We start from the raw sequence: 27,137 nt of genomic DNA, 5'->3' as shown, positions 1-27,137 counted from the left end.
ATGTATGACGGGATTGATCCTCTTAAAAAGTTCTACAAAAATATATTATAAACCAAAGTCCCCCGCTGCATCTGTCTGCCTGAACGTGTTAAACTCAAAAACTACCCAACGTATTAAGATGACATTTGGTATGGAGACAGTTTGAGACCCTGGGAAGAACATAGGCTCCCAGGAAATTATACAACGTGACTTTTATAACGGAAAACTTTTGCCCGAAAAACTTTATAACGCGGGCGGAGCCGCGGGCAAAAGCTAGTGTTTTAAATATGTTTTCAATATTTATAATGCGTGTTTTCCATTGTCGCCTCGATTTTATTGAAAAGTTGACCGATTCAAAATGATTTCGTGGAAACTGACAAGACTAAACTCACACTTCCTCTCGATTAATCTATACTATTATATAAAGCTGAAGAGTTTGTTTGTTTGTTTGAACGCGCTAATCTCAGGAACTACCGGTCCAAATTGAAAAATTCTTTTTACGTTGGATAGCTCTTTGTTCGTGGAGTGCTATAGGCTATATATCATCACGCTATACCCAATCGGAGCGGAGCAGTAATGGCTAATCTCAGGAACTACCGGTCCAAACTGAAAAATTCTTTTTGCGTTGGATAGCCCTTTGTTCGTGGAGTGCTATAGGCTATATATCATCACGCTATACCCAATAGGAGCGGGGCAGTAATGGCTAATCTCAGGAACTACCGGTCCAAACTGAAAAATTCTTTTGCGTTGGATAGCCCTTTGTTCGTGGAGTGCTATAGGCTATATATCATCACGCTATATTCAATAGGTGCGGAGCAGTAATGTCTAATCTCAGGAACTACCGATTTGAACTGAAAAAATATTTTTGTGTTGAATAGTCCTTTGTTTGTGGAGTGCTCAAAGTTATATATATCGCTATGACCAATAGGAGCGGAGCAGTAACGAAACATGTTGCAAAAACGGGGAAAATTATGAGTTTTGAGAGCTTCCGTTGCCTGCGCTGCGTAAACGGTTAAAGTTATGCAACAATGATGTATGACGGGAATGTTTCACTTAAAAAGTTCTAAAAAATATATTATAAAAGAAAGTCCCCCGCTGCATCTGTCTGCCTGAACGTATTAAACTTTTGAGTTTAGATCTTAATACGTTGGGTAGTTTTTGAACTACCCAACGTATTAAGATGAAATTTGGTATGGAGACAGTTCGTGACCCTGGGAAGAACATAGGCTCCCGGGAAACTACTACTTTTATAACGGAAAACTTTAGCCTGAAAAACTTTATAACGCGGGCGGAGCCGCGGGCAAAAGCTAGTGCGATATAACTGCCATTAGACGTTAGTGTGACCCTAGCATTATTTATTCATTTGAAAAAATCATTTAATCATTTAATTTTATTTATTAAGCAGTATATTATAAAGCTCAAATCTTTTTTGGAATGTACTAGTTTTTGGAGACGGTTTGTTATTACCCTTTATTTGGGAGCATAGATTAGATTTTGTATTTGGGAGCATAGATTAGATTTTGTATTTGGTCGCCTTATAAATTTATGTGACGAATAGCATTTACTCAGAGGTTACACTGCTTTCAAAAACCACTACAAACCAAAAAAAATTATATCCGAAGTCAAGTCCAAAAATAATGAAATTTATTTGGGGCTACACTGGAAGTACCAACTTTCTAATAAAAAAAAGAATCATCAAAATAGGTTCAAATTCAAAAGTTCTGAGGTAACAAACATAAAAAAAAAAACAAAAAAAAGTAGTGGAATTGAAATCTCCTCCTTTTTTAAGTCGGTTAAAAATACATTTGAATCGTCCAACCTCGATTATAATTTAAACCGACTGATTAGTTATAATCATGCTTCTACGATACAGCCTGTGTCGATGTAACTAATAACTTTTATAAGGGGTCTTCTTCATATTAATGAAATAAAACCAGCCAGATATACAAAATGTCATCTATTTACGTATACTTAGATAAAAATGAAATATTTGTACATTGAATATTTAATTTACAATATAAATTGGGTATTTGTATCATTGTTTAAAAACCATATATGACCATGAACTCATTTCTAAATGCAAATATAAAGAAACAAAATGCCTTCAAATTTAATTACCCGAAATCATGTTACAAAATTACCTACAGTATTCATTACTTGTATGTAAGTAGTAAAAACTTCACCTGTATGCACATAATAATTTTACTATACATAGTAATACATCTACTTAATTATAATTAATTAGTCCCTATATGTGTAAGGCTAAGTTTTCACTAACTTCACACATTTATTGTATATTTGGAAACGGCTAATAATATAAGTTTGACAAATTACGCAATAAATCGTATCAATAATTAATAAGGCGCTAAAGCAATATCGGACACTAGAATCCAAAAATAATATTATAAACCGACTAACAGTGGTAACAGTGAAGCCTCAATTAGTTACTATATATTAAATTAAGCCATTACGTTATAATAATTAGAAGCCGCGGTACCATTGTGCAAGAGCTTGCAGGTATAACATACTTGCGTGTTGTTCAAACTACCCGCATTCAACTTGCAGCTTGCTTATGTTTCTAGTACTAAAGCTGCATATAAGTTCCGTCTTGCGGCTTACTTGCGCAATGGAACCGCGAAAAATCGTGCAAGTTATACCTCGTGGCAAGAGAATTTTAAAATATCACTAAAAATGTCAAGGCTAGAGGCATATCCCATAAGAACTACGTACGATAGACAATAATAATAGACAATAACTTAGAGAATTGATAATGTATTCTGCTAGACATTTGTACTGATATGTCCCACCTTTGTGGTTAATATGTGCGCTTGGTATACAATCACTGGATCAACTTACGATCACTTACAATACGAATATTTCTACACTTACATATGAATTTAAATGCATCATTAATATAATATTAATTTACAGATCAACAGCACATTTTACAATCATCATACATTTTGGTGTACGAGCGAATCAAGGGGTTTATAAGACTTCAAACCTCCCTCAAATTTATTTTTATAATCCGCCATAATTTGGTATAAGCCTAATAGAATATGACAATTGCCTTACACATATACCTAAGTTTTGACTGTATCAGTTCTGTTTCATTAATAAAAACATAAAAAGCGACTCGTGGCTCTACCTGGACGACTTCGGGATGGGCCGCGGGATTTTGCGGACGATGCCTTCCTCCTGATATTCCAGATTGCACGGCTTCAGGAGTTCCTGGCCTCCTTGATGAATCCATTTGTTGGAAACTGTGGAAATAATAAGGTAAATTAATTCGTGCATTTTTTTATTGCCTTTGTAAGCAAACGAGCAAGCGGACTGGATAGACTTTATAATGCCAGAGGTATAGCCAAGCCGCTGCCTACTGCATCGAACATATTACTAATCTTGTCGAGTATATTTTGAAGACCCGGTGTGATTATTATCATGTAGTTATACGAGACTGAAGTAGTTCTCTATTCCTTGCTTAGGAATGTCAGTTTATCGAAATATGAATTTGTGATGAATTGATTGTTGAAATGTGAATAATTTAGCATTCTCTGACGTGCTCATTCTAAAGTTACATGATGCCTATTTCAAGATTTTGAGACATAATATAAATAATTTATTTAATAAAACACTTATTTAGCTCAGTCACTCACGCTTTTATGGTCAAAGGGGTAGACTGACGGGCAGTATACCCACTATTCGCCGTGTATTTCGTCACATATGATACAGGGAGGGTTTTTCCAGATAAACCCAATATCACTTTTCTGCGACTTAGGGTATTTGAATCAGAGACCTTAGAGCGGTAGTCGTACCGCGCACGTAATACAACCATACCACTGAGGCGGTTTTTTGGCACATATTTGGCATTTTTATGAAACCCAAAAAAACCTAAAACTAAAACATGGAGGTCCTTCTTTTTATTTTCTGCTACCCTTTCGATATCCAGTTATATCCATAGCTTCGATATAGCATAATGACAGTGTATGTATGAACACTAAGTGTGTGTATGTGTAGTACGGACCCCACTTGGAGCCGCGCAGCACGGGGCAGGCGGCGTGGCGCGTGGCGAGGTCGCCCTCGCCCGACGGGTGCAGGTTCAGCCAGAAGGCGGCGGCGCGCTTCACCGGGAACAGGCTCAGGCCCAGCTCCGTGAACACCGTGGCGCCGCCCTGCGCCACCTCCGACATCTGCAAGACACGACGTTCAGTTACACATTGTAATAAAGTGGACGATTCATATTTGCAACTTCGCGCAACTCTTCTTAACTAACTTTGGCAAAACGCCTCCTTAGTTCCTTATGTCTCCCGCTTTGCTATGGGTGGAAGTGGACAATTAATATTTCCAATTCCTCTCTATCTTTCTATTTGGTTAATTTCGTTGCGGGATAGTGACAAATTAGTTTTCCCTGAGACTCGCCGAGCTTCACTGCTCGGTGTCATAAAATGCGTGCCACTGGTGATCCTGGCTTACAGGAGTTGTAGTGGTGGGTGTGAGGACAGGAAAGTTTCCATTGTATTGTAATAATAGGTATTTAGGGAGGTAATAAAGCCCATTTTGAATTTATATAGAGCAACATTGTACCTCATAAACTGCGCAATTAATTGTATAACTTTAAAAAAATATATTAATACAGAAAAATATAAATCTTATAGCCATTGGGTTTGATTTTTAGATTTTCATCTTACCAGAAATATGCTTATTTTCATGACTTCACTATCGTAGTTTTAATCAGGAAATGTTTATTATGCATAAATTATTACCAAAAATACATTTATGGTATCATTTCGCTTTTACAATTTATTCAATGACTTATGAATCCATATCTATACTCCCATACTTACATTATAAATGCGAAATCCTGTGAAGGCCATAGGCTACTTTTTATCCCGAGAAAATATAGTAAAAACTAGTTTCTATGTATAGTTCAATACTATTATTATAGAAATATAAACATGTGACTCATATACTTTAATAAAGTTTTCTGCAATTAATTTATTCAGTAAACTCACACATACTGTTACAATCTGTTTGTATTTTTTTAGCATAATCTCTTTGTAAGCATTGAATGAAGGTCGTGTATATAAAGGTAACATTGGCATAGGAATTCTATTGTTTCACGGCACTAATGTTAATTTCATGAGTTTAATGAATACAGTATTGTATGGAGCCATGGAAGCACAGTTATGTAACCATTGCATATTTATTGCATAAGTTTTTTCATATAATACAATCGTACATTGCGGTAACACAAAAAAAATATGACACAACATAAATGTACTCACGTAAAACAATACGGTGGCTATTCTGTTTCCACTGACTTTGTCGAATGCATGTTCCTTCTTCTGAAAAAAAAAAATACAGCTGTAATACAATTCGATAGAATTAGGGACGTAGATCAATTGCAGTATTTATGTCGGGAAATTAATAAACATTTATACTGAGAAAAAACGCACGCAGACGAGACAGCGTGCAAAACTAGTATAGATATTTTTTTTATATGGGCATGATAAATTAATGCATCTGGTGGTATGTGAAGGGATATCCAAATTCAGTAACGACTGACGAGAGATCTCTCGCATTAAACGCATATACATATTGGCTTATCCCGGAACGCAACATAACTATATAGGCACACATTTGGGTAGGGTGCTGTATATCCGATCGGGAGTGGGGGACAAATATTCTACCATCAGTATCTGGGCCATCCCTACAGCCAGCATCCACTTCCGAACGTACACCTCTCTTAAAAACTTCCAAACGGATAGACCAGCAAGTTGCAACGATCGATCTGCAGTTAAGGGGTGAGATTGCTTATTGTGAGAGATGTCGGACCCGTGCGAAGTCGTAGTGCGGCTCGTAGTGGCCGCCGATGCCGTAGTTGACGACCTGCAGCTCCTCGGCGAAGTCCATGCTGAGGCCGGTCATGTCGGAGACGCGGCGCGACACGCGCGCGATGACGTCGGCCTCGTCGTCGCGCAGCCACGCCGACTTGCCGATGCGGTAGTGCGCCGGCACCAGCTCGCCGGTCCTGGGGTCGTGCACTACGGCGCGCTTGAACTGAAACATTCATTCTTTTATGTCATATATTTTACAATATAAAAACATTTATTCACACAACGCCATGATACAAATAACAGGGTATTCGACTTATTTTTTTATAACTTCTATAAAATATGTACGTCGTGTAAATTTTAGAACAAAAGAAATCATTGAAGTCTGGTGAAAAATACACGAGTTATAAGGCATTGAAATTAGGTAGTAGAAGTGAGTGTCAAAAAACAGAAAAAGGACGAAATAGTCGCGTGTGACGTCAGCGGGCATTAGGATGCATGCGAAAGAAAGAGATGGAACTATATAGCTCGCGCTCCACTCCTGCACGTAGCAATATTTTAAATTTGAATTACTGCCTCATTTCTTATCGAATTTTAATTCTGTTTTCACAGAAGGATTTCTTTTGTGTACTATTTGCTGTTTGATATTAAAATGCACGCAATTAAACATAATCAAATACCCTATTCTAAGTAAGACTGAAAATTAAATAAAGGAATAATTTTATGCTGACTGGTAATGGCATTGCTTATCGCCTCCGGATAGCAGTGCACCAGGAGTATTAGATATAGGTTACTGAGTAATGTGCTATACAAGTCTAGACTAAACTTAATACCCTTACTTAATACATAATCAACTGCTACAGGAATTATTTACACAAATTAAGGCTTTGGGCTTAAGGTATGCATTAGAACTTCTGCCGTTTTATTGTAATTAAGGTTTAAAAGATTTGGCTTGTTAGAGTGTATAAGAAAATTCTTACCCTAGGCTTAGCCATTGCCTTGATGTGCTCTATTTCACTGTCGCTCAGTACTTCGTGGAATATAAACACATCAGGAGTAATGTATGACTGTTCGACCTTTATCGGCGCCAGTTTTAAAAACGGATGGTTCTCCGTGAGGTACCAGCACTTCAACCTGCAAACACAAATATCCAGTTACAATAAGTATTCATATCCTGTAAATATTGGTACATATGGATATTTTTTTCAAATTAAAAAAGTCCAAAATTAGCAGCATATTTCAAAAATGTACTTCAACACGTTTAAAAATGGAGTATGTAAAATAAAATGACACACATATTCATGCCTTTTATCCCTGAAAGGGTAGGCAGAGGCGCAACCGGTGTACTTTTCGTCATGTTTTGTCCGTTCCGTTGGAGGGCGAGCCTATCACAAATATCGAGCACAAATTCCAGACTTCAGCCTATAGGTAGGCAGTAGAAAAACACAATATCACTTTGCCCGATCTGCAGTCGTACCGTAATACAACTACGCCAAACAGGCAGTCAAATAATGTGTTAAAATTGCAAATTAACGAAACCAGAATTTAGAAATTTCTTATAAAAATTTATATTAATTTGTAGTCAATTTCGCTAATTTATTCATTAGATATGCAAACGATTCTGTGCGGGGGATACGTAATACAAATAAAACGTGATGTAACAGTTCCGCCCACGCATCTCGACATGGCAAATATTTTCTTAACCTCGTCAATTCTGCCGCTAGAAAACAGCCATGGAATAAAATCGTAACCATGAGACGAATTGAACATACACGTAATTAACTATAGTATAGCTTTTTATAAATAATAGCTTTTACCCGCGGCTTTGCCTGCGTGAATGAGCTATCCGGGATAAAAGTAGCCTATGTCTTTCCCAAGGTCTCAAATTATCTCCATAGAAAATTTTATCGGAGCCCGTTGAGTTTATCGCGTTCAGATAGGTATACAGATGCGGCGGGGGACTTTGTTTTTATAGTTTATTTTTAGAACCTTGTGGAACAATTCCGTCATACATAATTGTTGCGTAACTTTAACAGTTTACATAGCGCACGCAACAGAAGCTCTCTAAAGTAGTAAATTTCCCCATTTATCTAACATTTTTCATTGTTACTCCGCTCCTATTGATCATAGCGTGATGTATAGCCGTGCCTTCCTCGATAAAAGGGCTATCCCACGCCAAAATAATTTTAACTAATAGTTCCTGAAAACAGCGCTTTAAACAAACAAACTCTTCGGCTTTATATAATAGTATAGAAGTATAGACATACCCCCATATAGTTATTTATCTCAGCTCTATCTTTGTTGTAACAACAAGTCTGTTTTTCAGTGCTGACGGCATGGTAGCCTTCGTAGTGCGTAGACATAGGGCCGTTGTGATTGGCTAATATTGAGATACAACTTGAATCTAGTTGGCTGTCAGATAAACAAAGCTGAACAAAAAGCAAGCAAGCAAACAAAGCTGAGAAACAGACTTGTGATAATCACAGCAATGCTCCGTCTCTAGATAAATAACGTCTATGAATAAGGGGGATAGATTTATGCGGAAATAATAAAAAAATCTAACCTTTTAGCTATTTCCTGCGGTATAACCATTTCACCTCGACAAAGCGCTTCATAAGTACGTCTCTCTTTCTCATAAGCTGATAATTTCTTTTTCCGTTCCTCGTCTTGTGTTTCCTCGCCTGTGTCCTGTCAATGTCCATTGTCTATATATAGTATGACGCCTTTTACATTTATCAGGGATATGCAGAGGTTTTATTTTATTTTACATTTTGTACACATGGTATACAGGCGGACTTAATGCCATGGGCATTCTCTCCCAGTCAACCTTGGGGTGGTGTACAGAGGACGGAGGCAGGTGCATAATAAAAGAAATTAAAAAACACATAATAAGAGTAATACTAAACAAATGTAAAAACGACATACTCACATATACATATAAATATATAAAAAAATACATATATAAAAATAAATAAATATATAAATACACTAATAAGTCAATGAGAGGAATACTTCTGCCAGCAACAATCGACGAACTCTCATTTTAAAAGCCAGCCGTGTTGAGGACGACCTGATTTCGAGCGGCAGTGCTTTCCAAAGAAGGATAGATTGGATAGCGAAGGAAGAGTGAACAAAATCAGAACTGGTTTTATGATGCACAATTTTTGGCAGCTATGTTAGGGTCTCTCCCGAGCAAACGGACATGAGCATTCGTTCCGAACATTTACGACGCATGAGTTTTGGGAAATAATATGCAAACATTTACGAATATCTTTATAAAACAATTTTAGATCTTTTTGAACATTTTTAAGTATTGAAAATATATATAAAAATCAATTGCTGTTCGTTAGTCTCGCTAAAACTCGAGAACGGCTGAACGGATTTATCTTATCTTGGTCTTGAATTATTCGTGGAGGTCTAGGGAAGATTTAAAAGGTGAGAAAAATTCGAATAATTGCCGGGAAAATCCTCAAAACAGCATTTTTCTATTTCCCATACAAACGTTTTCTAACTAATACGTAGAGTCAATTTGTAATTTATTACCGCTGCATAAAGTTCAAATTCGCGTGCGCGTTGGAGGATCTAATATCGCGTTCTGAAACTCAACAAAAGTGAAAGTGAATCGCGAACGCGACAAAATTGCATAGTCTCAAAATACATAGTACATAAATAGTGGTCGGCTTCGAGAAACTCAATTTTAGCTAACTTCAGTTGTTAATCTGTCCGATTATTTTTTTTAATAAGACTATATAGAAATCGAAAGATAAATCTTAAGTTTTGTCACAAATTAAATTATGAATCTTAAGTTAAATTTCTGAACGCAATCATAATATTTGACATTAGATTTGACAACCAACTAATATGTCAATCCATCCTGTCGCATTTCAGAGCACGGAAAAAGTATTATTACGATATTATATCTATCTTTGTGGTTACGTGCGCGAGAACTTTCTTTACTTTGGTGATCCTTTGTGATAGTGACATTCCAAGTAATGTGCTCTTTTTGTGATAGTGACACTTTACTGCTAAATGAGCGGGAAATTTTCTCACTTTGATTAATTACAATTTACGATGCCGAGGAGAAGACGACCTGACTTAGGTCGTCGTAGTCAATCAAATGTGCGAAGAGCTACCTCACGTGCTAACCGCACTGATGACCAGAGACAGACAGATCAAGAAAATAGTCGTATTGCTATGTCAGAATTGCGTTCTTTAGTGAGTGACAATGTAGGAGATAGGCTAAATTATTTATTCAATAAATGCTTTTTTTATTAAATACGGATTCGATTTGTTTGTTTTAAAATCATTTTATACAAAAGATTAGGTCTTTTATTTATCCATGAGGTAGTATGAAGTCTGCCGGGTCAGCTAGTTGAAAATATTTATTTGATATTGTCGTACTTTTGGAGAAGATTTAAGAAATCGACGATTTTAGTGGAATATTCATAATGAGACAATACCCATATTACAAAAAATTTAAGCAACGAAAGTAACATTAACATATTATAAAAATAGCACTGCGTTTTGCTGGAGGGAACGCTTTAAAGTCAATGTAATAGGGAACAAATCTATTGCCACGTATTAAACACAACTCCAAACTGTAAGCTGACAGTTAATACTGAGCAGAAAATCCCAATACCAATTTGCCCGACCTGGGGGTCGAACCTGAGAGCTCAACACGGCAGCCGTACCACAATACAGCTGTATTATTATGTTGTACCTTAATACTGAGACAGTCTTATTATGTGCATAAATTAAAGTTTTGTGAACTCAATCATTATGACAAATGTTTCTTGTTTTTTTGTTAACATTTGTTAAATAAATTAAAATAGTTGTCGATGCGAAGGTCACACATAGCTTTTGTATGATTTAAAAAAAATGATTAAAAATCATACTATTTTCGCCGCCTTAGTAGGTAACAAAAGCATTTAATACATGTGCTTCTAATTTTGTTTTTGCTTTGAATGACGAGACGATCTTGCTGTTCGCCTGGTGTTAAGCGATACAACATAAACAAAAGAAACACCATCCAACACCTTGATATACAAAGTGTTGTTTCTTATTCCACTGCGCTCGCCATCCTGAGACGTGAGATGTTAAGTCTTATTATGTCCAGTAGTTAGGCTGGTTACAATGTTCTTCAAACCGGAACACAACTGTGACTACACACTGCTGCCTGACGGTAGAAATAGACATTGCGGTGGTACCTACCCAGACGACTTCTCACATATCATAGACCTACCACCAAATGCTGATATATTTGAGAAAATCAATCAAGACTTCGCGACACAATAACAAGAATTTTCTGGTCCCAAAATACTATATCTTAATTGCTTCTCCGACGCTAAATGAGTCTTTAAAATTATTTAACGTCCTTAAATTTTATAATAATTAAAAAAATTATATTTATCAGTTTTCTCAAATAAAGAAAATACTAGAATTGACGTTTTTATATTACGAAGATGACGATATCAATACAAAATGAAACTTACGCCGCGTTGTTTCTTCTTAAGATCCGCCGCTTGGTCGGCGAGAGCCTTCTGGTAATGTGGGATGTTGCCTTTAGCGCGAGGATGTTTCGGATCGATGGCCAACAGCTTCTTAGTCCACTCTATTGCTGTCTTCGCATCGCCTGAAAGATAAGTGATAAATACAACTCAACAAGAGAGATATAGCTAACCGATGGCCCAGGTGGGGGGGTCATGTTAATATGGAAAAAGAGAAAAGTATGAATTGTAGGTAAAGTCAATTGTAGGTAGAGTCACTCCCCTTCTCCTGCTAACAATAACATAGAGCAGAGCGTAATTAAACGTACGGAATATTAGGAATGGAATTTGTGAATTCATTCGAGTTTTAGAACCTCTAGGGGGAGAGGGGCAGTTGCCCCTCCTTGTCCCCGCTTGTTAATGCCTTTGTACTTCAATATGATTTTTTTTGTTTATTATGAATGTGTGATATATTTGTAAATTATCATTGTAAACTCAGTTTGCAATCCTAAAAACATAAACATAAGGATTTCATTTCATTTCAGAAATCAATTCTGTTGCATGCAGTTAGAAGGATCAAAGTTCATTCGTAAAGGGTATTGGCATTATTTTGTTATTAGCTTTTGGTCGCAGTATCGCTCGCCTGGAATTTGGTTTGTGACTAATGTAAAATAAAGTGGTATGTGTTTTCCGTGGGGTTAAACCTTACTCCTGCCAAATTTTATCTAAATAAGGCGTAATAACTAATGGATAAACCTTCAATATATAAAGGACGTGGCTTTCACGATCTTTTCCTATGTCAAAAGTATTTGATCAAATGCACATGTTTATAGAATAATATTAGTGTGCAAGCGTTGAAGGTTAATTTATGTAATTATATCGACACAAATCGATTTGACTGTTTGTATTAGACTTTTAATGTACAAACAACACACACATCACGCTTTTATCCCCGAAGAGGTATGCAGAGGCACAACCAGGGCACCCACATTTTGCGAAATGTGTTCTGTCCCATGATGTGAGAGGGGGCGAGCCTATCGCCACATCGAGCATAGATTCTAGACTCCGAGCTTCGAGCAGAAAAATCCAAATATCACTTTGCCCGACCTAAGATTCGAACCCACGACCTCAGAGCGCTGCCGTACCGCGCAAACAGTACAACTACGCCACCGAGGTAATTAGTGGTGACAGAATTGTTTTGTTTGTGTTAATAGGCACATAGCGGATCCTTTCTAGACGATCAAGGGAATAACAACCGTAACTCTCGTATATATAAACATGCATTTTCAATGCACCTCGATAATTATCAATTTCTAAGAAAGCGAAAGCACTTCACTGTTTAATTAGGCAAGCTAACTTTCAAACGAAAAATCAGTTATGCACGAAACCAAACACGCATTTTAATTAGTTTCCTTATTGCAATTGGATACGTGATGCATAGGAATAATTACCGTATAAAATATTATTACTAAAATATTATTTATAATAATCCTACTAATATTATAAATGTGAAAGTTTGTAAGATGTTGCGAAGTTGGGATGTTTGTTACAAGTAAACGCAGGAACTTCTAAACAGATTTAAATGAAATTTGGAACATAGATAGATCATATCTTGGATTAACATATGGACTACTCTTTATTCCGAGAAATACCTAAAGATAGTTTTACCCCAGGTCATTTTACGCGAACAAGGCCGCAATCAAAACTCAATAGGCACATAATAAATTTTGATTAAACAAACCTTTCAAGTAGTACGAGAATCCAATGTACTCCAATATGTCGGCTTCAGTAAATTGATACCGCTTGTTTTCATTCTTATATTTGCGCAGAGCTTCCTTCATCCAACTCAGGGAGTTTTCATAATCTTTCTCGTTGTACAGTGCTCGGCCTAACTCGTAGCAGTCGCTCGCTGTCATTGACGTACTGACAATGGAAAAACATTCTTATTAATGTGTATTAAATTTGAATATCCCGTCCAAATATTTACAAAAGTGAGCAAGCCAGAATTAACTTTATCCTTATAGTCAAGTAATTACCCAAATGCACAAACATCTGGGTATATGTATAAAGATTATAAGGTCACATCAAAAGAATTCCACACAAGTCACAACTCAACAAAAGATGTTACCCACAAACTTTCAAATTCCATAAAAAATATTCAAATCCAATACCCAAGATTAATCAGATACATTATTATTAATATGCATTGCAGCACACTCTTAATACATTTAAGGAACACTATGAGAACGTTAGGTTTATGAATACCACAAACATGATGCCAAAATAAATGTAGGATAAGATTCAAAGTCTGTAAAAATTAGGAAGATAATGTCACAGGAAAAAATATCCCAGAAAAAATTTCAAAGTTGTAATATAGCCAAAAGGCGAAGGTAGGTACCTACCATGCAACGGCATAAATGTCTTAAATAATGGCAGTCGACCAAGGACAAAGCGTAGGTAGGTAGGTACACCAATGTATTTTGTGATGTTGACTTAGTCTACTTTAATGTACAATAGTTTCCTCAATTTGGAAAAAGCATTTTGATTTTGGAGCGGCATTGTCGTGAAATTACTATCAAGCTCCTTAAATAAAGATAAAAAATATAAATTACAAAAATGTAAAATAAAATGCAAACAATATAGTATAACCTTTTTTCACGCTCGCATATTGAAAATCGTCGAGGAAAGTGTAACACCGCGTAAGTTACAAAAAAAGCCAAATTGAGATTGATAGTTACTATAATATAGTTTTACTTTCGCGTTATTGCACTATCTCCCACGAAATATACTTCATAAATTATACATAAGTCATATAATACATATTTACTTATAATTGACACACTTTTACAGACTATCGCATATATATTTTTTTTAATCTCAGAAACCAACTCTCTATCATATATATTTCTATAAAAAACATGTATATTTACTTAACCTTAAGCACAATAATACATTAAAAAAAACTTACCGGTCGCTACAAAAAAACAAATAAAACTGATATTAATATAAGCTCATGCTATTATTGCTGTAAATAAAAATTAAGTAACGTGAAATCTATAAACGCTATGTACATATAAGTAATAGTGCTAATAAAACATCAAATAGAATTTACGTGATGTATTAATAGGGAATTATGTCACGAAATCGTGCGTAACAACCCGGTATTTGTACAAATATTACGGAACAGACTGCTGTTTCACGGATTTTACACAGAGACAAAGATGACTCACTTAACATCATATGCATTTAGTTAGAGGAGTACGCTCAGTTCCTAGTTATAATGAGGTTAATTTGCATGCGAAAGGAACTTAAGCATTACTTATGATTGGTCGTCATGTCATGCAAATATGTAGTAGAAGCAACTTTTAAAATATGTGTAATTGATTTTATTAATTCTAATATTAAAACGAATGATAATTGCAAACCATGTCGATGTCGGGTTCATAATTATAGAAACATGATATCCGAAACACACGAGTTATTACAGGTACGCAGGTGATCGTTTACACTTTACACGGATGACGATATTAGAGTACTTTAATCTATATTGTAAGGATAAAAATGGTACATTCAGCTCACTTTACAAAGACTCTACGAAGACACCACAAAATTTAAAAAAAAATCGTATATTTACAAAAGTTATTTATTTTGCAATTTATTTGACAACGACGATATCTACGTAAATTATCTCAAAATTCACGTAAAATTACATGTTATAACGTGAGGTTAAATATAAATATTATCCAAAACTAGGTAGTCATGCAAATTAAGAATGGAATGAGTATTACAATATACAAAAAAAAAAATAGTTAGCGGTATGTTATTTACCTATAAGAAACTCCGTTCAACATTCCTTCAGAAAGATCTCGTACATTCAGATTGTAAGTGACTTGTAATCTAGTGAGCGCCTGCGCAGCACCAGTGAGATCTTCTAGCGTGGGATATTTCACATCCTCGTGGTTTATTGTTATGTTCTTGATGTATTCTATGAGGAAATCATATAAGTTTATATTCTAAATATTAGGTACTGCATTTTATGAAATAAGCGGGTGAGAGTGGTAGTATTCCTTTCCATACGATAAAGTCTTGTGTTTGATAGAGACTGTATTTACGTAGTCTCAATAACTTAGATTCGACGTAACATGAACAATGCTTCGTATTACTTTATACAATAGTGTTTAATGATTTCTTAAATATTGTTTAATAGCATTTTTTATATCTACGCGGTAATGGGTAAAATTTTTAATACAGTAGTCTCTATCAATAGTACGTGAAATGGTCAATAGAATACAAAAAAGGAACAAACATAGCATCGCTATAAACTCGTTTTAAATGCTTAAAAAACGTCTAGGAATCCCATTAATAAATTTCCAACAATAAATTTAGAGACACATTAATAAATCCAAAAGTAACTATTTAGTTAAGTCATAATATATATTGCCAATATCTGAATATAAATGTTTTTTTAATTTGCTGGGTAACATATATATTACGTTAAGGATGTAAAACAACCAATTAGAGTTGTATTTTATGTGATATAATTATATCGTTGTATATTTATTTAAAGTATACAACGATAACATAAAAAGTGGTGCAAGAAAATAAGAAAGTGATTATAATATAACTGAATGGCAATTTATCATTATTGGGTCAGTGTTGGCATATTATAAATACCTACATGTATAAATAGTAAATACTAATACAGCTTTTTGAAATAGTACATGGCGCGGCGGAGCGGCTTTATAAATCTATACGAATAAATTGTTACTTACCGGTCCCAATTTTAATGCTATCTTCAATTAAGTCCAGATCCGTTGTCAGTCTTTTTATGAGAGTGAAAGCATTAATTGGATTTCCCAAATAGTTGGGAATATCTTCCATAGCTCTTTCATGTTCTTCCTTGTAGAGATCTAAGTGTCTGGAAGTGAATAAAATATTTGTTGTAGTTACACGAAAATAGATTAACACGTACATAAATTCATTGTATATACATAAGTACTTACTGTTTTAAAATCATAAGTCTTTTCTGTTCTTTCTGGATGTAGAAGTCTAAGTCATCTATAATTCTTTTGTGCGTTTCTAGAAGCGGTTCTACATCCGATATGGCTGTGAAGAGTTCAGCGCGCGTCCACATACACACCTCTAGGAGTAGAGTCAAGCAAAATACTCGTAACGATCTCATCTTAATCGCCACTTTTGTTTGGTCTCACTAAAAATTAACAACTAAAAAGTTTTTAAGTAAATTCACATAGTAACATTTAATGTTTTCACACAGTTAATGCTTGATTTTTTAAATCACATAATTTATCTATTTAAGGACTTCCATTCGAAAGATACACGGCATATAATAAAAACAATGTCGTAGCACTTTTAAATTAGCAGTGCGACGTGCCTCTTTAATTATAGGAGACTACAGCATGCAAATTTATATATTAGTACAGCGGCAAAAACAATAAACATAACAACAATAAATGAATGAATCATTAAGTTAGAAATAAGACGTAAATGCTAGGTAGAGGCTAAGGGCTGACCGAGCAAAGGAAGGTCTTGTGTTTGCCGCCCGCGTGTCACAGTACGATCAATACTTTTGCTTAAGGCAAGAACCATCCACAGAGAAAATTCAGTAGGATACTAAAGTATAACGAACGAATAAAAGCCTTGAGCAAGAGATGATACACATAAAAAAATATTTAAACAAGTGTTGTGACGACTGGTAGTCGTAAATAAAAAACATGCACTGCCCCAACCTTAAAAGGAACAAGAAAAATTGTGCTTTGTCTTCAAGTAATAAAACATTTAATAGCCAGGCTTATGTTCAAATTTACATTTCGATTGACTTTACTTTTCAAGGTAAATTTTTCTTATTATGAAAAACGTGAGGCACGTGTCTTTTGAAAACATATCTTAATTAAATAAACACTCAATATCCAACAGCTTTATTTAGTTTTCCTCATAACCAAGCATTAAATCCATGGTAATGAGGCTAATAATTCTTTAACCAACTGGAACATTTAAATGTAAAGTATATAAGCTATAACAGCTATTTATGATAAAAATTGCCTGTTATATATTTATCTCGGCATGTCTATGCTAAATTCAAATCCATTTATGATTTTAGTTTAGTTTACAAAATCGGAACATACAAAAATCTCCAATAACTTTCATGGTTAAATTATACACAACGATATGGCATACAATAAATTAGCAAAGATATTATATCATTATTTTAACATCTACTTTGTTCACCAAAACTAATCCAATAAACAGATCAAACAAAATAATTTTTAAATCCTCGTGTCCTTATTTGAATAGTTGCACATTGCAACGTGAATATTTTTGCAAAAACTACAATAAAATACGCGGAATAAGTATTTGAGGAAAATGTCTACGACATTGCAGAGATCTCAAGATAACACCATCAGTATTCAGTAGTCCGTTATTGGCTAGGTAATAAAGATTAAGGAATCTACTAAAACGTTGTTATATTAATACCAGCTCTGTATTATATACTGCCCACTGCTGGGCACGGGTCTCCTCTACTATTGAGAGGGTTTAGACCTGGGTCCACCACGCTGGCCTAGTGCGGTTTGGCAGACTTCTCAGACCCACGAAATTCACAAAATCAAACATGGCGGGGATGCAAAACAACACCTTATATAATAATGATAATCATAATATAATATGTCAATGGTGTATGTTTGCAATAAATGACATTCATTATTCTATTCTAAAGACACATTAAAAAAAATTCGGCGGCGACGAAATTCATTAAATGACGTGTTTTAAGTTGTGAATGATGTTTGCTGGATGGGGCAATGACTCTTACGGTATAATTTAACAATGTACCTGCTACCCATAAAGATTGAAATGAATGTATTCGTCACATTTTTACTGACATGGAAATCCTGCCGAACCGCTCGATTGTTTGGGTAATCATGACTAAAGTTTGCGATGCCTACATTATGTATTTTCAATAGGGGACCGGCCTATGCTTTATTTTGTACATTATTCTATATGTAATGGTTAATAATATGAAAAAGAAGCACTCCTGCGAAAACTGCATAGAAATTGGTTAAAAAATGAGCGAGTAATTCATATTTAAAATATTGTAATGTGCAGAAGTGGGCGCGAAGTGGGGATATCGCTTCATCTTTTTCTTTCGCACGCGTTGTAATTCCCGATGACGTCACATGTGGGTATTTCGTTTCTTTTCTGTTTCTTGTTAATTACCCCTTCCGCCGAAATTCAAAGACTTATAACTTGTTGATTTTTTACCGGATTTTAATAATTTCGTCTGTGTTATAATTTATATTATGTAAATATTTGATAATAGTAAAGAACAAAAATGAGTCCGGTACCCTATTCCTGAGGCTCACGGAAAGGAGGTTAGCCTTTCACAAAGACAAAGCTTAGTGTTACGTGATGCGAATTGAGTGCCCTTTTGAATAAAATATCAAAATTTTTTTCGGTTTAAATTCTTAGAAGAAAAAATAATGTGTCAGGGTTTTTCCAAATCAGGTTATAGCTACCTATGTCAATCTATTTGTAACGTTTAAAAAATAAGGTCAAAAAAGTTATAGCTGTCCGACTGTCTTACAAAGTCTAATAAGAGTAAAAATATTTAAAATATAACTTATACCAAAAAATACAATAATACCTACTGTGTATCCTTATTTCTATCTATGCTATCGAAGCTCCTAAGAAAAGGTCGAGGCAACATAATTGAAAAAAAAAAAAATGATATGGTATTAGAACCATATAAAATGTAGGTATTTGGTGCGGCGCGGCGGTGTATCCGAGTGGCGAAATAATCGCGACATAATTTATGTATGATATCACAATGTTTGAAGTGAGATAAATATTCTCACATTAAAGTATACACAAGATCGCGAAATCGTTGCTAATGATGTACCCACGGCGACTTGTGACCCCGGTCCCACGGCTCCACGACTACGTGACTGACACTCTGTAACATCATTCGAAGGAAGAGGCGAATTCAATTTGCCATAATGATTGGACGATTTCCAATGTTCGTAAAAAGTTCGTAGTTAAGATGAAGGAAGAACAATTACGTGAATAATCCTAAATCCTAGGTACCGATTTATAGTTTAGGCCAACACTAAAACGGTAAGCTGAATTTAAGTAATTTCCGCTGACCGTAAACTGTTTTGTGTATCGTTATACCAGAAGAATCGTCAATGCACTCCTAGCCCCCTTAGGGAGGGAATCGGGATCAATTGACGGTTGTTACATCGAGGAAGCCACTGGAATCAGTGGCAAATTATATGTGCATACTTATATTGCTCGCAAGTTCATTGACAATAAACATATACAAGGACTCGCTCAGTAGTAGAAAATAACAACTTTTTATGGTTCCGTACTTCAGAAGAGCCCTAATAAGATCACTTAGTCGACAGTCTGTCTGTAAGATTATTTTTGATAGGAACGCGTAAAGGTATCAAGTTGATATTAATATCAATTACATGGGTCTACGGTCTCTTTATGGTGTAAAAAAATAAACTTCTAAGTCAGCGCGATCTAAAGATCTTACCGTTTATAAAACGTATATTGTCATATATTTGCAATATCACAAAGGTACTTCCCATCTACTTTGAATCATGAAATTTGTTAAGAAGGAATGTCTTACAGCACATGTAAAGGAAATAGTCGGAAATTCATAAATATTTAGTTTAATAACAAAATAAATCGTTTTTACTATTACAAACTTCTTATTTTCAGTTGGTGTACCATATCTGGTGATCGAACGGCAACGTTTGATCTTTACGAGTAAACTAATTTGTATTTTAGTTAGGGCAATAATATTAGATACTTTCTTAATGTACTACCTATGCAGTTTTAAAGAACCCTATGTGCGCGAATCCGACTCGCACTTGTTCAGTTTTTTATTTATAAATAAATTCGCGAAAAAACTTTACTCACAGTAATTAACGGTGCTAACTTGAGTCTGACGAATACGCTTAAAGTAAATAATAGTAAAGTTTTTCTACTGAAAGGGGAATGACCGATCTGATTATTCTAATTTATTCCATTAACCAATTACGATTTGGGCGAAGTAGTTTATATTTCCATTTTAGCTTTATTTATATGTTTACATGTGATACGGGTAGGTAGCTTTAAAATTATGTATTTATACAACACAAACTCTTTATGCTGTAAATCGACTTAGATATTCATGGTACACTTTCATTGGTCATTAGTGTTCGCATTTGGGGTGCGGAAGACCTTTGTTTAAGCATGCCATAGGGAAGGCAAACGAAAAATAAATCATTAGTTATCCCGTGTTTGGGGACACCCATGCGGTATAGCGGCCAATAGAAATAAGCTACATGTTATTGATATGGGCTTTGACACTTCAATTCACCAATTGCGGCCGAAAATACTGCATCTGGTATACATATCTGACGTCATTTGCACCGAAATAAATTAAAACATAACATGTTTATTATAAAATATTAGTAATATCATGTTTCATTGGTCTAGTGACGGTGGCTTAAGATGCGAAACCGGTGAGGTACTGGGTGGGGCCTCCAGGCTAGAAAATACATTTTATTCTTTATGGAACTGAATGTGGAAGTGCGTAGTTGCTCCACTGATCCGAAGTCAAGTCGCTTTCCATAAACAATACCAAAACAAAGCGATATATAGCACAGAACATCAATGAGCTTCTTATTGTGGAAACATGCAATATGGTATTAGAATTTTTGTTCGATTTGGTTATAAAGCTACCTATCACAATATAAAACAGAAATAACCCCGGCTAGTCGGGAACAATATCGAAGTACATTCTAGAAATAAAATCGCGTGCTCCATTTATTCCGACAGTCGGTAATGGCACGTGTATGCTTTATTTACTAGTAACTGAATGGTAATAATACCGCGCCATTTTTAAAACATCATTATGAAAAATTAATTACAGGAAAAAAAAACAATTTTAATTATAAATTAATGTATGTTCAGTCAATATTTTGAAAATGACTCGAATTTTCCATACGAACGTTATCGGCTCTTTTTTGTCAATAGTGTGCTCGTCGAAAATGTTATTATTTCCTACTGTTTAAACATACTCGTCATGTCGGTCTTATTATCAGAATTTGACAAACCAGACCAGACCACCAAAAAACGGTTTTGTATCCTGGATCCTTACATTTCAGGTTTTTAGCGATAATAGAACTATCAAATAGGTTGCGATCTGGAATTATCCTTTAGACAAAATGAATAGCGAAAAAATATTTCTTATAGGAATGTAGGTATCTGTCTATTAAGCCGACGAAGTGACTTTCTGTCGAGTGAAAGAAAACATGTTATACCTAGAAAATGTAGAGCCTAATGTACGTATTGAGCTACAGGTCGTCTAGAATACTTTAAATCTCTAATAAGCAAATTACAGTTGTTTTATGACAAAAATATTTGGCCTGTTATATGAATTCGCCGTGTGAATTAAATTGACAAACTAGTAACACAACAAATTATATTAGCGGAAAGTGTAAAAAGTCAATTTTCTGAGATGCTTTAACGACCTATAAATTACAAACTGGTTTTGTGACATTGCATATTTTCTATGGTATTTCTATAAATTTGCCAAGTTTCTGAACGTGGCTTCAACATTGAATGACAAATACAGGACAACGGATAGCAATTTATCCGGCCCCGATGTGACACGTGACTGGATGTGCTCACTATCAGACGAGTCATATGTAACGACTATTAATAAAGCGTCATCATAACAAAAAAATGGGTCAAATTAACTACAATCTTATATAGATCATGAAGTAATTTGGTATTCGCTTTACATCAATAAATTACCTACAGTATAAATTATTCGACTAATATTTAATACAGGAATTTTCGATTTATTATTATGATGGTAATACCGATGATAACACTGTAAAGCTTAAACAACATTTTTCTGGAAGCTTCATTATTGCAATGATGTTTGCCGGTACCGTACTACTCAATAATTTTAATTGAAATAATTCTACTTACATAGAAATCTTCAATAGAAAGTACAGCAGTCAATCACAATTTAATAAGACCACGGAGATTATTATTATATGATTTTTTTTTTGTACGTCCACGAACACTGAAATAATTAAATAAAAAATGCACGAGAATTATGGGCACAACAAAAGGCAGTGTTCGATTTTTTATATGCGTGCGGCGTGCGCCAGCGCAGCCAGCCGCGGGTCAACGAACAAACTGTTGTTAGGTACAGCCGTTCAGAAGCTACTAGCTAGCAGCAAACTGGCGACTTTATCTAAATAAGCAACTGAGATGCCGTGCTAACGCGTTCATACATACATTCATAAGGACTGATTGCTGGATTTACGGAAGTCTTCTTCGTTAACGACAGAATGAGTTTAAAGAAAAATTAAGCACAAGATTCTTTGTCACATTGAATCAATAAGACTTGATTAATTAATGTTTTAATAAATTTTAAATCCACCATTTATACCTAAGACCGATATGAGTCAGACACCGGTTCCATATTAAGTTTGAAATTCAATATAGCTGACATCACAATCGGAATGATAAATATATTACTTTGCGTAGACATCTTGCTCGAGCATAGTATTTTAAACAATATTGTATCATTTGTAACCCCATTGGAATATTGTGGAACTCACAAAGCATGTCGCTATCAATTATGACTGATAAATTGTACTCAATTCGAAAAAGCCGTTACAATATTTTTAAGATCACTAGAGTTACTGGCGCTACATTTTTTCTATAACTTTAAAAGTGTTTGAATAGGCTTCACTTTCATTTTTGGTATTTCAATTTTGGAACATATTCGTAATTAGCGTACAACGTGAGTTAATGTGTGGTCTTACACGATTGGTGAACCGCAAAAACAGACAGATAGTGAAGTTCCTAGCGATTTAACCCCCATGCAAGAAACGATTTGTAAATTATTGCAAACTACTTTATTGTCTCTCCATGGACTTGGTACAAAACTTGAAGCTAAAAATCTATTATACAGCGTTACTAATATATTCTTCGCGTCTTGTAGTACATTTTTAATCATCAAGTAGGATATGTGCTCTCCAGAGCAGCGTCTAATTGTTTGATGGAGTTTAAAAGTTCCTGTACCACTACTGGTAAAGATAAACGCAGATTATCTGTTGCAAACAAAGAGGCTGATAGGATAACATCCTTAGGAGCCAAACAAAAAGTAAAACTACCACTTTTTCCTTGGTAACAATCCCACAATGATTTCTCCTTTAAGTTACTTAATTTTAGCCCACATTTTCAAGCCGATGTTACACTGTCAGTGCTATCTAAAACCTTGTCATGATTTACATTTTGCGTGGCGAATAATTTTTTGTGCAATACTAATCTTACTTTGTAAGTACTCGAGATTATTTGGGGTAGGGTTTCTTCTAAACTCCGCAAGAGCTCGACGTCGTTTGATATATCCTGAGACCATAAGATTTTGGAGAAAAAATCTGTTATTACCGAGACTTTACATAGTTTTGTCAATGGAACTGATTTATCAGCTGCTTTGACCGATGATAGTTCGTAGTTACAAGGTTCATTAGTTCTTCTTTGCTACAAGTTCTATATTTCTCAGCTTTTTAAATATTGCATTTATTTCTATACTCGTTTCCTTTTTTAATATCCGTTCAATTTTTAATCATTAAGTGGTCGCTTCCCAAATTTTCTTTCAATATACTTAGTGCAAATTTCAAATATCAACAGAATCTAAATTCAAATCGGGAGAGGATTGTATAATGTCCCATTTACCCATTTTACGTATTTCGTATGTGACCTGTCATTAAATAAAATAAAAATATCTTGAAAAAGGAATCAAAATTTTATTACACCTTACATCAGTCTTAGTTGACCAATTCGACTGCTGTCCATTTATGTCTTTATCTCCTGCTATTAGCGTCCTTTTATTAAGTAAGGAAAATATTTCGTCCCAATCACTTGAAATAGTTCCAAATTCCAATTCCAATCCCTGTATTTCACAATTGGGTTAATGTTGTATTTGTTGAGCTTTCGTTGATCCTTTTATTTAAAAGTGGCTACTTGGTACAAGTCAAATTTCGCTTATTATAGCAATTATCTATCCGTTGTTAATTTAAAAGTGCTAATCGCTTTTTCAATACTCCTACTTGCTCACAAATGACTTCAATTGAATGTTTTTTTTCGCGAGATTAAAATTGCGATCGTTTCAGCCCGTTTGTCTGTTCAAATTGAAGAGATGTTTTCTAGTTTAGTTTGAAAGTGTGAATTTTTAGCATTACTGGTCTAATTTAGAACATTTTTGCACTAATACAAGGCACATTATTTCCGACTGCCATAGGAAATATTTTATCCCCGAAACGGACCTTAACGCATTAAGTGCTGATAGCAAAGATTCATATTACAAGGGCATAATTTGTAAATTCACGTAAATTTTAAACTAATGTAGACATCTATCCCGGTTATGGATTATTATCCAGAGTCTGGATTATTATACCGGATATGAATTATTATCCCGGTTATGGATTATTATCCTGAGTATGGATTATTATATCGGGTATGAATTATTATCCCGTTTATGGATTATTATCCCGAGTATGATTATTATACCGGGTATGAATTATTATCCCGGGTATGGACTATTATCCCGGATACGAACTTTTATCCACTATAATAATTGTTACCCATAGTACAGGCTTTTATCTTAGAGACAGGAGTTTAACTCATCCTTCGAACCGCTATAAATAAATGGTGAGTAATACAAGGTAGTAGGTACTATTACTTAAAGCTAGATAAATTCAGATTCTTTTCATGAATGTGCTGACTATTGGAACTTCTATTTATTGATCTGATTCGAAAGTAATTTCACTAACAGAATTAAGTTATCCCAAGTCTTTGATGACATTTTATCCCAGAATTTGACTTTTATATTACTCGGATGGAGCCACAATCAGAAGATAGTGTAAAACAATTATGATTGCCTCAGTGGCGTATTCCATGCGCATTAAGACTACTGCTCTAATATGTCAGATATGGACCCAGGTTGGGCAAGATGATTTTGGATTTCTACTCAATATAAGGCTGTAATCAGAAGTTTGTGCCTCTGCTGACATGTGGGGATAAAAGGTGTGAGTATATGTACAGATTGCAGGACTATATTTTAAGTGACTGGTTTAAAAAATATAGAACCGCAGTACACAACAACAAATTAGTTAACAGTAGATTTTGCAAAGATATAATAGTGTCTCTGTTCATACAATTCGTGGAATTTTTGGGGTTCTGGCTTTCTAAAGATAGTCAATGTATGTGAGCCAGAATTAAAAAGCTTTTTATAAGCTTATACCAATAGTGAGCTACACATTTCATATTCCAAAGATACCATTTTAAGGCGATACCTCAAGGTCCATTTTCATACATTTTGTTTCGGCTTTAATCTGGGTAACTAAACAAGTATTGGCAAGTAAAGAATTTAAATTCACGTCTAGTTAGTGATTAGTTCTCGCAGTTGAAGAAAAACGTAAAAATAATTAATAATCATGGATATTTCGGCCTTTAAAATTTAATATGACGAAATTTTAAAGGCAGAAATATCCATGATTAATTTTTTTACATTTTCAAACTAATCACTAACGACAATTTACTACTTTAGATTACACATAAAATATTTTTTTTTGTGCTGTTGTGTTTTAATCATTATGAAATTGAATTGCTAAAATTGCACATATAGTTGTTGTTGTTACCGCTATAAACAGATGTTACTTTTTTTTTATTGTCACTCATTGTTATGAACAAAAATATGTTGTTAGGACTACTTGTTGTCCTATAATAAATAAATATATCTGTATTTTCCATTATCTGAAAGACTTGTGATAAAAATGAGTCCAGTTAATAGTGTTCACTGTAGTTTTCATTCTTCTTTCTATTTCACTTCATGCCATTAGCCCTACAGCTATGAATAGGTATTATTATAAAAAATTACAATGGTTTTTGAAATAATATAAAAGTTTTTTAAATTAGGTAGGTACTTAGATGTTTATTAGCACTTTATGCTTAAACCATTTTAGTGCATTATGATCAAATTAATCATAAAGATGGGCATAATTTCAATAAATATAGGCTGCTCATAACAATTTTATCACATGAATGATTCAATTTTGTAACAAAGATCTATTATAGCTAAATATGTTTTTCTAAAAATCCATTACTTAGTTAAGTATCATAAGAATGTAAGAACAAATAATTCTTATTGGATAATTTAATTAATTATACATGTCTCTTTTAATTATAAAAATCATATAACATAAATAAAATTTAATTTCGCTTATCTACTATTTATAGCACGTCACAGTAATTTTATATGTTATTATACAATTATTTTACTAAATTCTTACCTTCAACTTCAGCAAAATTAAATAGTTACAATAAAGCTAGCTGACATAGGCACTTTTAGATTTCAGTTCAGGAAGTAGGCGTCTCTTTAAAAACTCTAGTGTATATGCACTTTGTTGTGCAACATTTTCAATTTAAAAATAATTCACATTCATCAAGATGAATTAAATTTATACATTATTCAAAAATTGTAACTAGCTGGATACGGAAACATTTATCGCAAAAGCTTCAAGCTTTCATCTCACATTATCATTGACATTTTCGGAAATCAGTGTTGTCAGATCTATTCCAATTCCCAATAAAACGGGAAACTCGCTCCATATAGAAATCAACGATAGGGGACTGGACAGATATTACCAAAAAATCTGAAATTCAGTTTAAAGTAAAGTTTGTAATATTAAAAATATTATCTCATATTTGTTTCTGTAAAAGAGTTGTGATTTGTATTTTTAAATCAATA

At 34.4% G+C, this 27,137-nt stretch overlaps 1 protein-coding gene across 8 annotated transcripts; it reads right to left on the bottom strand.

Annotated features, from left to right (window-relative positions):
- Positions 1–1,921: 1,921 nt before the first annotated feature.
- LOC115440430 (prolyl 4-hydroxylase subunit alpha-2) lies at positions 1,922–26,957 on the bottom strand. 8 transcript variants are annotated; one of them, XM_030164722.2, is made up of 14 exons: positions 26,680–26,939; positions 22,304–22,400; positions 16,303–16,508; positions 16,072–16,217; positions 15,128–15,284; positions 14,268–14,273; positions 13,041–13,222; positions 11,306–11,445; positions 8,377–8,501; positions 6,794–6,947; positions 5,815–6,039; positions 5,265–5,324; positions 4,004–4,169; positions 1,922–3,242 (listed from the first exon to the last, which is right to left on the bottom strand). In XM_030164722.2, the coding sequence occupies exons 3-14, from the start codon at positions 16,479–16,481 to the stop codon at positions 3,124–3,126; spliced, it is 1,659 nt and encodes a 552-aa protein (XP_030020582.1). In that variant the 5' UTR covers positions 16,482–16,508; positions 22,304–22,400; positions 26,680–26,939; the 3' UTR covers positions 1,922–3,123. The 8 variants fall into 8 exon arrangements, with proteins under 8 accessions (XP_030020582.1, XP_030020583.1, XP_030020585.1 ...); XM_030164723.2 differs by lacking the exon at positions 22,304–22,400 and having other exon boundaries at positions 26,680–26,957; XM_030164725.2 differs by lacking the exon at positions 22,304–22,400 and having other exon boundaries at positions 16,303–16,522.
- Positions 26,958–27,137: the final 180 nt, after the last annotated feature.

The sequence above is a fragment of the Manduca sexta genome, chromosome 24, assembly GCF_014839805.1.
Source record: "Manduca sexta isolate Smith_Timp_Sample1 chromosome 24, JHU_Msex_v1.0, whole genome shotgun sequence".
Taxonomy (NCBI): Eukaryota; Metazoa; Arthropoda; class Insecta; order Lepidoptera; family Sphingidae; genus Manduca; species Manduca sexta.
The sequence above is the reverse complement of the archived record's forward strand: the minus strand, read 5'-3'. Positions and strand labels throughout refer to the sequence as shown.

What these genes read in the sequence shown, in the direction of transcription:
- LOC115440430 (XM_030164723.2), bottom strand. Translation starts at nt 16,481, where the DNA reads ATGAGATCGTTACGAGTATTTTGCTTGACTCTACTCCTAGAGGTGTGT. An exon ending in CCGCAGGAAATAGCTAAAAG is followed by an intron (nt 6,948 to 8,376) that starts GTTAGATTTTTT and finishes TTGTGTTTGCAG; the next exon opens with GTTGAAGTGCTGGTACCTCA. An exon ending in TAGCCACCGTATTGTTTTAC is followed by an intron (nt 4,170 to 5,264) that starts GTGAGTACATTT and finishes CGTGTCTTGCAG; the next exon opens with ATGTCGGAGGTGGCGCAGGG.